The sequence below is a fragment of the Palaemon carinicauda genome, chromosome 22, assembly GCF_036898095.1.
Source record: "Palaemon carinicauda isolate YSFRI2023 chromosome 22, ASM3689809v2, whole genome shotgun sequence".
Taxonomy (NCBI): domain Eukaryota; kingdom Metazoa; phylum Arthropoda; class Malacostraca; order Decapoda; family Palaemonidae; genus Palaemon; species Palaemon carinicauda.
In genome coordinates, this window is record NC_090746.1 from 87,701,191 (window position 1) to 87,715,090 (window position 13,900).

Sequence of the window (13,900 nt, forward strand, 5' to 3'; positions counted from 1 at the left end):
ATCTTTCCGGAAACCGGGATCGAGACCGCTTCTAGCGTCTTGTCCTTTTCCAGTGAAGAGCTAGATGATACCGAAGAGGACGGAGGTGTAGTCTTCCAAGTGACACCAATTGAACCACGGATGACAGTGTCCTAACCAGACTCATCCACAGCCTGACAGGGCAGCGTTCCTTCTTCAGCATCTTCTGGATGGATAGCAGGGTTGGGGGTTGATCGTCTTGTTCAGCCATGTCCTCATCAGAGGGTTCCTCATCCGAAACTGATGAGGAAACGGCAACGGAGTGGGCAACGTCTGACTCGCTGAATCCGGTCGCACTGGTGGATGCGTGACGGAGCCGGACACAAGATCATGGTACTGCTGCACAGTCTGTGAACTGTCAACCATGGGGACGCGAGGAAGTACAGCGCCAACCCGAAACTGTCTAGACTGTCTGGGTTGTGCAGACAACCCCCTACCGGGTTGCTGAGGTTGCCGCACTGCGTCACAACAAGTCACCTCTGCTGGTTGTTGAACGTCTTCCTAGTGACACACTGAACGTCCACAACCACCTCCGAGAGTCGCTTACCGTCAACGTGCGACTGGCAACCCACACTGGGTCGCACCGGTGGAGGAACCATCTCAACTGGCGGACGTGAGTAGGATACCTCAGCGTCAACAGGGCGTACAACCAACCGGTAGGAAGGTTGTTGGCTAGAAGGTTCTTCTCCGTAAAAAATCCTCTATCAAGGACTAAGCTTGGACTGCATGTCTTGCAACAAAGCCCATTAGGGTCTATGGGAGCAGGTGTGGCAACAGACGGGGTTAGCGACTGAAGCGGAACCATTTACCATCCCTGGAAGCATGTTATGCTTTAATTAAAGTCCATAGGAGGCTAAGCAGCTTAAGGCTCCTCTCCAAATGACAGAGTCCTCAAAGGAATATCAGAAGGAGGGAGAACAGCACTTTCTCATCTACAGGAACCATGTCCGAGAAAAGCTAGGTTATCTCAGTGAGGGTTTCACTGGTGCATAAGCAGCAGACCAGAAAGCAACGTTATGTAACTGCTTGACAGTCTGTGAACTGTCAAAAACTGAACTGTCAACCACAACAGGTGCGTGAGGACATACAGCACTGGTGCATTAGTAGCAGACCAGAAGGCAACGTCATGTAACTGCTTGACAGTCTGTGAGCTGGCAACAACCAAAGCTGTGTGGGGAAGCCTCAACTCCTGACTGACTAGTCTGCTGCGGGCGAGTGGCGGTAACCACAGTGGGTTGCGGAGGCTGACACACCGTGTCAAAACACGGCAGCTTGTGGTAGCTCACGCACGGCAACGGAGTGCTCCGTGTGTCTGTGGGAGTCAGCATGCGTCTGGCAGGGTCGACTGCGCATGGGTGGAGGAGCTCTCACAACAAGAGTGTGGGAGCAGGCAGCCATGCTGGGCGCACAACCGTGGCAGGCTGTAGGCCAACGGGTGCATCGTCAACCTTCTCCGCAGACGGAGTGTGGGAGCAGGCAACAACCAAAGCGGAGTGGTGGTGCGTGGTGGGGACTGCCGTGGGTTGCGGAAACTAACGCATCGCGTCAAAACACGGCAGCTTGACTCCACCTTCCCACTGCTGATGCGGTAGCTCACGCATGTTAACGGAGGGAGCCGCACGTCGGCTAACGTTAACATGCGTCTGGCAGGGTCGATCGCGCATCGGAGGTGGAGCTCTCCGCAGCCAGAGTGTGGGAGCAGGCAGCCTCAGCGTGAGCTGGGCGCACAACCGTGGCAGGTTGTAGGCTAACGAGAGCAGTGTAAACCTTCTCCGCACGAAACTCCTGCATAACCGCAGCTAACTGAGTCTGCATAGACTGCAGTAAAGACCACTAGGGTCTACAAAAAACGGCAACAAACGGAGCTACTGTCCGTTGTGACTGAGGGTCTAAAACAGCTGGTGCGGCAACAGACGGAGTTACTGCCTGTTGCGGTACCACCTTGCCTCTCTTGGGAGGTGTGCAGTCGTCGGATGACTGCAGCGAGTCCGAACTGACCCAGTGGCTACACCTAGGCCGTTGGACTTGCGCGGAAGGGACCGACTTGCACTTAAAAAGCTGCAAGATTTGGTCCATGGTTTCTACGAGAAACCTCTTCCGCAGACGAGGAATAAATGGGCTCTCTCGTCTTTGTGTGGGTGGGGCGATCACGTCGGCAACGTGTGTAGATACACCCGAAACCACGGAGGGAAACGTCTTTTCGTCGATCAAGGCCTGTGGAACCCATAAGTCGTTCGACATTACTTCTCCCCTGGGCTTGGGAGCTTGTAAGAGGTCCCGGACTAGGTGAACAACTGGCACGAACAGACGAACCCTCGAACGCAACACTGTAACACTTTGCGCATATCACTTTATCACTTTTGATTTTCTGTTTGCACTTATTTCACTGAAATCGAAACTTTAACTGATTTCTACCTGAAACACGCAATCCTATCCTTCATTAAAAGGTAGTAATTGCGAAAACAGTTTACAATGCAACAGAAAAACATAAATAAAGATAAAGAATTCAGTGGCTGGAAAAGAGACTAAACACTAGATCAAATAAACTACGTTTAAAATCTCTCACCGCATAAAGCCTGGGAACAAGAATAAAACTCTAGAAACGTTTTACCTTCTTCCCCTACAGCGACTAGGGAGAAGAGTAAAAAACGAGAACAACGTTACCCGCTTGAACGAAATGTTTATTCTCCTCTCTCTCCCTCCGTCTCTATCTCTCTCTCTCTTCTCTCTTGACTTAGAACCTGAGAGAAGAGCCCAATTATATATCGTTAAAACATGTTATTTGCTAAAGGAAAAAACTGAAAGGTTTCCCAAATAAAAAGTTCCTTTATTTAGAATTTAAACCATTTAAGCTAAGAAAGAATGAACGAAACGCTAGAATCGGTTTACTCTTACTGCAACGTGAAACCGTGAAACACTCTCTCTCTATCGTAACGATAGAGCGCATGTTGAACGTTCTGAACGTCAACAACTGCGGAGACTAAAAAACTTAACGTTAGTTCATCTTTGAAAACAGTACGAGACTATCAAAGAAATTCTTTCATAAAACATTAAAACGATATGACGGGCTCAATGTTAATTAACTTCGGTTCCAAGTAAGGACCGCCTACTATTAGGAAAGGTCGCATATAAACAAACAAAAATTAATTTTTATAAGTTTATAATAAATGGAAAGTTAATCGAAGAGGCCTATAAAGGCGGAGAGATATAAAATAAATAGATCTATAACTTGTTAAGCAAAATTACCAAAAACCTAAACACACTTCCGTCTAAGGGAAGGGTCGGCCATTAAAAAGTGAAAGAGAGTCCATACTCTCTTCGTCACCAACACATCCGTCTAAGGGAAGGGTCGGCCATTTAAAAGTGAAAGAGAGTCCATACTCTCTTCGTCACCATAATTAAATCTATCCAAAACGAGTTCAAGTTTTGAAATGAAGATAAAACCCCTGCATAGCGAAAGCTCAAAACTGGAATAGTGTACTTCACCAAATCGTTGTGAAAACAAATCCAGTTAGGGACGGCGTATTTAGTAGGTCTTGCCAGTGGCACGACAGAGGGAAAATTGGTTCTTTGTTGACATCGAGTACTTGAGTACCTACTTGACAGATGGCGCTGTTGATGTACACCCCCACCTGTATAGCGATCGCTGGCGTATTCCGCCCGTAGGTTTTTTCTGTCGGGCAGCAGGGATGCAGCTATATGATCATCAGGTAAGTTTGATATTGAAAAAAACCAGTTCTGTAATACAAATTATCTCATCATTACAGCAAAAGATCAGTTGCTACAACAGAAATTGTGAAACTTCTGAAGAAGGATGTGGTAGAAGAGATCATAAACCCTTCCCTGGGGTTTTATAACAGGTTATCCCTAGCCCTCAAAAGCTCACAAGGGTGGAGACCAGTTTAAATGTCTCAACCCTTCACAATTTCACAGTGCTAACAAAGTTTTTGATGGAAACACCCTTAATAGTTCTGAGAGCAGTCAAACAAAAAAAAAAATAGATGTTCTCAATAAACCTCTCGGATGTATATTTTCACATTTCAATTCAAGGTAAAGTAATGCCTATGTTTCGGGCTCAGGATAACCCCCTACGTATTCATCAAAATGATGGCCCCATTTGGAAATGGTTACGGTTACTGGGTCTAAGAGTTCTGTACCTAAAGGATTGGCTAATTCTAAATTATTCATTGAAGAAATTTGGAGTTAAACAAGTATGGTTCTTCAGGTTGATGGATCGGTTGGATGTCCTGGTAAATTTCAAGAAATCCCTCCAGGGTCCAACTCAAAAGATTTTATATTTTGGAATGATAATAGCAACAGCCAGTTTTCAGATTCATCCATTAGAGAAGATCAATTCATTTTTTTTATTGCTAACCTCAAAACATCGAAGCCCATGTTGGTTTAGATGTGGATGAGACTTCTAGGCACCATTGCCTCCTCAGAGAAATTTATCCAACTGAGCTGCCTCAAAACGAAGGTTTTTCAACTTTATCTCAATTCACATTGGAATGAGACAACCAGTTTAGACACCATTACTACTCCCCCAATGAAAAACAGCTTCTGCTACTAAACAGATTTTCAGTCCTCTTTTCCATTTCAAAATACTCATACCCCAAATGCAGATGTCGGTTGATGAAAACAAAAGATTCTAAACTAAAAAATTATCTGCGATGTTAAATACAATCGTGAAAATATAAAATCAATCTAAAAGACATCTAATATGATTAAAAATCTATACACTGACATGTATCAGGTACAATCAAATTACCTAAATTAGATAATATAGTTACTTACCTAATAGACAGCAGTGATATTTACGAAGAACACCAACGACATGAAGCAATAATGTTGGACAGTACCAGCCAGCTAAACAACCCCGTTCTACTAATTGTGCTTCAATTTCACTTATCTCTTTAATGATCTGGAAATACATGAAAGCATATTACATATAATTCAAATATCTACTTGAAGATTAACATAGTCTAAGGTCAATATAAATACTCTATGATGAAGGTATTGAAAGGAAAGAAAAAGTCACCAAATCTAAAAGTATCACCTGAAAAAATTTGTCACTCATGAAATATGACATTTGCATTTCACAACTGAAAATAAAGTCTAATTAAACTCTACCCACATATTTTTGGGATACAATACTTAATAATAAATGTAATCAATAAGCATCTACAGTACACTATAATCTAATCAAATGTATTCAAGAGTAAGGAGAAAAATAATCGATTTTCTTTCATATTATTAACAACCTAAAATTTACGATACGGTACAGTACAATTACAGATAGAGAGATCAAGACTGCAAATTTAAGAAAAATATGTCATTATTGTTTTAGTTTACCCTAAAACTTATTTTGCACATTGAACTACAAAAATTTTGATACTTTAATGTGTCCTACCTGGGACCTCGTTTTTTACTGAATGGAAGTGAGTCATGGTATGACGATGACTATAAACAATAATCAACAGATTTTGTAGATATGAGAAGAATATTGGGAGTTAAATGGCAGGACAGGATTAGAAATGAATCTATAAGAGAGATTACTTGAGTGCCATATGTGGATGAGATCATGGTGAGGGGTAGATGGAGATGATTTGGGCATACTCTTTGCACTCTTCAAGAGAGATTAGTTCACCAAACTTTCAACTGGACTCTACAAGGTATTAGAAGAGTTGGAATACCCAAGACTACATGGCTGAGGTCTATGAAGCACCAAGTAGGAGATGATGAATGGACAAGTAATGATTTAAAAGCTCAAGATAGAGATGACTGGGGAAATCTAACTGAGACCCTTTTCGTCAATAGGCATAGGAGGAGAAGATGATGATGATGATGAAACATACCTGTATACAAAGTTCAATCAAGCCATGAACATTGAGGGCCACTTCCATCAAGTCCATCAAGAATGCTATATGATCATGAGTTGGGAGGTAGTTGGACATTCCAGAGCCACAACCTGACAGCATTTCTAAAACCTACAAGAGAAAAACAGGCAAACACGTCATAAAAATTTAAATGATACAGATTAGTATTATTGCACAATGGACCTAAATACACTTTTATACTATTCACATACTGTAATGCATAAATATACTATAAAATAAATTTCTTAAAAACCAAATAATGCAACTCATCTCACTAGTATTCATAAAGCTGTACCATGTATTAAAAATATGACAATGATGAAAAAGTATCCTAATATATTTCACATCTGCATCTTTTAATGTATAATACACACTAATTTAATGGCAATATTATACTCAACAAGTACATACACACCTGAGATGCAACGGTGCTAGTGATGTGGTGCTGGTCAAAATATGATAAAGTACAAAATCGGCTCATGATATTTTCAAAATTGAATTCACCTCTTGAGGATTTCTTCACTTTACCTCCTGCAGAACAAGATTAGACTTAAAAATAATTTCAATAAAAAATTGGTTTTAACCCTTTTACCCCCAAAGGACGTACTAGTACGTTTAACAAAAGCCATCCCTTTACCCCCATGGACGTACCGGTACGTCCTTGCAAAAAAAATGCTATAAATTTTTTTTTTCATATTTTTGATAATTTTTGAAGAAAATTCAGGCATTTTCCAAGAGAATGAGACCAACCTGACCTCTCTATGACAAAAATTAAGGCTGTTAGAGCAATTTAAAAAAAATATACTGCAAAATGTGCTGGGAAAAAAATAACCCCCTGGGGGTTAAGGGTTGGAAATTTCCAAATAGCCTGGGGGTAAAAGGGTTAATACCCTAAAATTCTAAACAAATAGAAGTAAAAAATACATCTAGAAACTTTATAAAACATCAATATTTGTGTGGATTCTGGGTGCAGAGATCAGATAAATTCATGATATTTAGGACTACAACCAGGTTACTGGTATAAGATGGCCCTTCACCACAATAATGAAAAGTTTCCAAAATTAAGCTACCAGGTGGAAGTTATGATATGTGATATTGAACTGAGAGGAGAATATATTGAAATATAGAAACTAAAGAGATAATAGTGTTGTAAATGACAATTGAGACATTAATTTCCTTCAAATTTTCTAACTATAGTAACTTCTTAAATTACATGTTGGTTGTGCTGTAGAAGCTGCCATGTAATGTGAATTTTGTGTAATTTTAACCAATTATTTTCATAAGATACAATGGTATACTGTAAATGTAGTTGTGTTCTGTGACTAAGTAAATTTACCGACAGAGGCATTTTTTCTGCTTTTATTTTCACTCAGTTAAATAACAATAGATTTCCATAAAACATGCAAGTACAGTAAGCTCATACCTAAAATCAGTTTTTCAGACCAATAGACCTAGTATTGAAATTCATTTCCTAATGAGTGCTTGAAAATTAAAACAATACATAATCAATAAAGCATTTTTATCATTCTAGTTTTTCCCTTTTAACTTTTTTTCAGCAAAAACATATCAGAGTCTGAAATTACAAGTGAGCCTCTACAACAATTTGAAAGATAACATGACCCATGAAATCAGCCACTTCACGGATACTATGCTGCCCATGCTACTATAGTTGCTAGATAAACCTCCTTACCTTTTGCTAAATATTTCTAGTTTATCTGCCGAATTGTAAATATCTGATCCATACATCCCCTACCTCATCTAAAACCCGTCCTACGCTTCTAAGATTGCATCCTCTGTTTTATCCTTAATCCTTTTAACTAACACTCTGCCATACACTCCTCCAACCACATTCAACAAACTAATACCCCTAAAATTACAATACTCATGCACACCTCCCTTACCTTTGTACAGCGGAACAATACACGCACACACCCAGTCCACTGGTACCACTGACAACATAAAACAGATATTAAACAATCTCACCAACCATTCAAGTATAGTCAGAATAATACAAACAAATCCTTACCATCAGCAATGTCAATGCTGCACTTCTTACTAAAAAGTTTGCAGATTTCCTTCGTAAGTTTCTTCACTGCTGCTCTTGCTTCATCTCGTGCTTTGCCTACACCATACAACAGAACATATCTCTGCCAAAGATTAAAAAATATAGTAAAAGAAAAGAAAGAATACTAATGATAGCATTTATTATTTAGATACTTATCTGTTAGTTATAATGTTAATATCTACAAAGTGGGAACTTTTTACCTTACAATTAAGATTAAAACTTTTCCCTTTCACCCACTATTTTCTTTACCGAAGGCGCATCTAATGCAGTATTGTGAATCCAACTGCCGAGCTGAGACCATGCTCAATAGATCAGGAAACTAATTAAATCCAATACTCACATAAAAGTCATTAAAGGCCCATATATCACTCTCAGATAAGTATTGAAATTATAAACTTAACACAACAATTCTGATATTTTGATATCGCTTACCTGTAAGTCACAATACTGACCACCGAATTTTAGAGGGAGTTGGAAATTGATAATACTAAAGATAAACCTAAAATTTGAATTTATAAAAACAATTTTAACAAATCTCCCTTCACTATTCTTATACAATTTCACACTTACTTTATACCAAAGAATGAAATAAACATCACAAAATTTGAATGTGATTGGTATTATTCCTAGCTGTACAAACCTAAGTCCTTTAGTAGGATAGGACTTTGGTGAAAGCTGGAAATGGCCAATAAAGAATTATCGAGGTTCTGGCAACCGCCACCCAGTTTTCACTAGTGGTACGGGTCTGGCACCGCTAAGAACTTTCATTTTGATTCTACCTAGGACTTGCAAGGTGGATGCAATGGTAAGTGAAACAAAGAGTTGAGTTTGTAGGGCTAGAATGAATACAAATTACTTTTAAAATTTGTGATTTGTTCGTACTTACATAAAAATCCTACGTTCTTTAGTAGGGAAGTCATCCTTAGGAGCAAGGAAGTCCTACTCACCCAATTGACTGGCAAGTAGAGCTAGGAGAGCAGAGCAAAGGATCCTTGCATCCTGTGATCTAGGGTTGAATAACTTACTGCATCACCCCCATGAGATTTTTATATTTATATAAGAACCTATCTTTAGTGGGAACAACGTTCCTGTTTAGGAATAAAATAAGTACTGTATTGGGTTTACCTTAACTGTCACACTCACCTTCGTAAGGAGTGTGGGGATTCTGCACTTTTACCATCTTGGCAAAATAACTACCTGTCACTTGTGTGCTCAACTACACCAGTGTCATTTCAAGCTCCATTACGTTTCCCTAGCTGTACCCAAGAGAGGGAAGAAAGAAAAAGCAAAAGAAGGCAAGTAATTTCTAATCTTAAACATTACAATTATGATATAAACACTACCTTCGACAAGATGCTTCTATAGCCAGGGAGGAGCAAGGTTTAATATACCACTTGCTAGGTAGGTACCACAAGTCCTATGGAGAATGAATCCAGGGACCTGTGGGCGCAACCCCCAAGATAGTATGTCGTGAAGGTGGTCGGTCTCTTCAAGACATCTGCCTTTAACACTTGAGGACCTGAATGGCTCATAATGAAGGCTAAAGTGGTACCAACTTCCAACTTCATGAACTCTACGAGGGACTGAGGTTAAAGGTTTGTCCCTTTGCTCCATGTAGGCTTTACTGATGATGTCACGAAGCCAGAAGGAGATGGTATTTATGGAGATTTTTGTCCTCCCTGTGCTAACAAAGAGATACTGTAAGTCGGGTCAACATGATCCTGTTCATTTTATGTAGAGCCTCACTACCCTTAAAAGACACAGAACTAAATCGTCAAACCATGATCTAAAGACCTTAGTCACATTACAACCAGGAACAAGTTGGTGTAGAATCCAGAAAATAATTGTCGACCTCCCCAACCGTTTTCATGTCTAACATCTATTTGACCTCTTACCAAAGGAGTAGGTCTTTGATAGACACACTCATATATAATGAGCAGCTCATCGGCACTGGAGTAAGAGTAGGGAGAGAGTTGGTAAACAGGAGGCAGTATACGACACTAAGAATCTCTCCATTGTCCAAGGTTCTGCATTGTGGACTTGCCACCTCAACCACTGACTTGACAGACATCCACCACAGGTGATGAAACAGGGAGATTGCTAACCCTAAGGACATCCTCGCCTACCTTGACCTTGTTTGCCTTGATGCCTTCGACGAAAGGGCTGATTCTGGTCAGCTGATCTCTTAACTTGGAAATTGTAATCATTGGTCTGCCTCTCCCTCATAGGCGACTGCCTTTGGGGAAAGTTCTTACATTTAGTGGGCACTGTTGGAGGTTGTTTGAAGGTGGCAGCTCTCATGAAGTAGGAGACTTAACTCACATTTTACCACTTTAGATGGGGCATCTAAAGCATCCGGCTCAGGGAGCGCAATGACCGTAGCCAGATGATTCCCCAATGAGAACTGGTTCAAGCTCATATTGAACATTATTAACACTGGATGATAAAATGTTAACAAAATTACGTCCGTCGTTATTCGTCACTGAAGCCTTAGTGGGCTCCTGACAAGAAGGACCTGGAAGGGGGATAACATTCACTAGAGTACCAATCTTTTGTATTTTGTCATTACTGATAGAAGAAGAAGGGGAATGATTTTTCTCAAAGTGTTTCTTGCAGCGAGAACGATACCTCTACCACTGGGAGAACGACTACGCCCTACAATACTCACATGGTGATTCCATAGAACATCTTTTTACCCATACATGAAGGACAAACCAGGTGTGGATCTACTTCTACCCAGCTCATAAATGTACTAGAGAGGCAACCATCTTGGCCAGGGTAGGAACGCATCGAATTCGACATAATTGTCGTAAGACACACACTCGTAAACTCACAAATAATGATAAAACACAAGTGACAATGAATGTCAAATACACAAAAGACACAAGCACTAAGCATCATAAGGGTTACAGTGCGCACGATGCAAATGTCTGATGATAGAGAGGAAAGAAGGCACCTCTGACCTCATTCCCAACCAGAAGTTTTGTGGGGAAGAGTTTTGAACAAGCATTATGCATCATGCGCAGCAGTTGCCTAGCAACGAAGCATGACGCAATCAAACCAATTTCTTTTGATTGTCTAGTCATAGAAAATGAAACTAGAAGTAACCCCGTATAAATGACTCAGAAGTTTGTATCCGCGTAGGAATAAATTTAATATTCAAAGATAGAATTACTGACTTGCTGAAATTTACCATATTCCCAAAATTTTTCAAGTTGAATAACAGTCTTTGAGAATCTGAAGTTTCTCTTATGACGAATTCAAAATCTGCTGCCTGGAGACAGGAACCTTTATTATCAAATAAACTTGATAAGCCTCAATCAAACCAAATCCAGCCAGTGAATTGGTATACCGTTTCCCGCCCCCATGAACATAGAATTTCCTTGACTCCTGATGAGTGGGTACATGATAGTAGGCGTCTGTCAGATCAATGAAGAACATTGAATTTTCTATAGCTGCTAGTACTGCAGAGAGAATTTCCATGGGGAATTTATTAAGATTCATGAACTTTAGTCTTGAACTGATCTCTATTTCTCTCATGCTTTTGAAACCAGAAAAATCTACTATCAAAGCCTTGGGACAAAAATACACAACAGCTACTACTGCAGTTGTTTTCGCAGAAGTTTCTAAACTTCCAGCAATAAAGCTTTTACAGAAATTTGACCAAGCTGTTGATGTAACTTGAAAATGGTATCTGAACTGCTGATAAAGTCAATTGAGTATGAGGTCGTGTACAATATCTCCCTGAAAACTGACAGAACTATAGGTTCTGAATGAAGAAATTCTTAATCTGCCACCTAAAGGGAATATTTTGTAATAGTCAATGGCTTCTCTTGGACCACCAAAAGCAATTTCAACCCCACAGTCTGGCTGGTGATATCGCAATCTCCGGATGACAGGACAGAGAGATTTAAAAAGTATAGTTTTCAGTTAGTCTAGGGTTTGAGAATCACATGCTTCATAGATATCAGAATTATGATTCAAAGGTAGGCTTTATCAAAACAATAAATGACAAATATACTCCTCAAAACTAAACCACCATTCCAGTTTCCTTAATACACAAACCTGAAACAACTAAGCATTGTTATGTTCAGACTGGATTGTAATCTAACTCTTTTTTTAAACAATAATGCAACAAATTTCCAAGCATAAGTGAAATTAAAACAAACATACACACCTGATTTATCTCATGCATGTAGGCATCATCTTGAGGGAGAGGAAAATGCTGAGCATATACCAAATGCCTTGGGGGTCTTTGTTTACCCTCGCTTCCTAACTCACAACGACCTCCAGCTCCTGATTCCTCTAGACTTGTGTTCACAGCTATCTTCTGGAGAATCTTGCCCAGGTCATCATCAATATTATCCGTTCCCTCCTACACAAAAATAAAAAGTCAAATGTAATTATCCTAACATTATATGAACATATTAAAAAAAAATTAGGGAAAAATGAAAAAGTAGATTTTTCATTTGGTATAATTTCAAATGAAAGAAACTAACGTTTTAGTTAGGCATAATTTCAGTATCAATTATAATACTCTATTAAAAATGTAAACGGGTACAAAGTTCTAAGAAATACAGTACAGTAGTACACTAATGTTGTAATGCAATCAACATTACTGGTAATCTTATTTCTTATAAAACTTCTTTGAACTAAAACATCATTAAAATTTACTCTGGATCAACAATTGTCTATGGGTTGAAATACAGTACATGCCTCCTTCCACTCTCACACTACAAGGAATGTTAAAAATTTGGTTAAAAACAATTTCAGTAGTTTAGGTCACCTGGTTAATTAGGTTAGAACTGTATTCTCTGTCAAAAACGTCAGTCTCTTTCTTTCCACTCACCACTCTTTTATCAGATGTGTTTCTCTATTGCATCTTCACTATCATCAAAGTCACTTCTAGCTTCCATTATGATACAGTATGGTCCCGAATTATGCGTGTTTGAATTATACGATTCCCCTTTTCTGCGATCGCTATTTTTCAAAAATAAATTTTCTGTATCTGCGAAGCTGTTCAAAGTCTGTGAGTCAAGCACTAAAAAATGCATCAAATCTATTGTCTTTCTAAGAATATTGGTAGCCCTAAATATGGTGATTTATAATAAATGTTACAAAACCATATTAACATTACATCTTAACATAATTTCATAATGAATAGCCTATTTAAGGATAAAACTCCACATCAACAATGAAATCAACTGTTAACTGTGCGAGTCCAGCTGACAAAATGTAAACAGAATTGTGGTTACGTTCTCGGCAATATTTATCTTTCTCCAACTTTACGATAATTGTAGTGGTAGTGTTAATGATGGCATATTAAAGCATTATTTTTGTTTAGTACAGTATATATAAAAGCCTTATTTTTCTCTTCGGCCGTTCAAGGTTTTCACGAGTAGACTGGGTTCGTTTATCGGCAGTGAATAGCCTAAACTTCGGTAACGAGTCGGCAATATTTTGTCATATTTTAAACAGTATACATTTGATTTGCAAAGATTGGTTTTGTAGAGTACACGGTATAATAAAAATCTCTCTCTCTCTCTTGAGAGAGAGGGAGAGAGAAAGAGAGAGAGAGAGAGAGAGAGAGATTTGATGCCAGAAATCCTCAAATCTCTCTCTCTCTCTCTCTCTCTCTCTCTCTCTCTCTCTCTCTCTCTCTCTCTCTCTCTCTCTCTCTCTCTCTCTCTCTCTCTGTAAGAAACAAAACCTTAGTTCACATATGGCAACTTGAGTTTAAGAATGAAATTAACATGACTATTGTTAGTTGTAGTGATCAATTCCTCGTTTCAGGAGGTACACGAAACAAAAACATGGCATTCGATTACAACACACACACACACACACACACACACACTCTCTCTCTCTCTCTCTCTCTCTCTCTCTCTCTCTCTCTCTCTCTCTCTCTCTCTGGTGTTATACAATGCTTACAAATAGATGA

At 39.4% G+C, this 13,900-nt stretch overlaps 1 protein-coding gene across 5 annotated transcripts in view; it reads right to left on the reverse strand.

Moving 5' to 3' along the window:
- kto (kohtalo) overlaps positions 1-13,900 on the reverse strand; it is a 276,697-nt gene that overhangs the window by 143,561 nt on the left and 119,236 nt on the right. For all 5 annotated transcript variants that reach the window (XM_068346482.1, XM_068346481.1, XM_068346480.1 and 2 more), the window contains exons 15-19: positions 12,137-12,334; positions 7,921-8,041; positions 6,310-6,425; positions 5,874-6,005; positions 4,813-4,939 (exon numbers count right to left, since the gene is read on the reverse strand). In XM_068346482.1, coding sequence (XP_068202583.1) covers positions 4,813-4,939; positions 5,874-6,005; positions 6,310-6,425; positions 7,921-8,041; positions 12,137-12,334 — 694 coding nt within the window. The remainder of the gene's footprint in view (positions 1-4,812; positions 4,940-5,873; positions 6,006-6,309; positions 6,426-7,920; positions 8,042-12,136; positions 12,335-13,900) is intronic.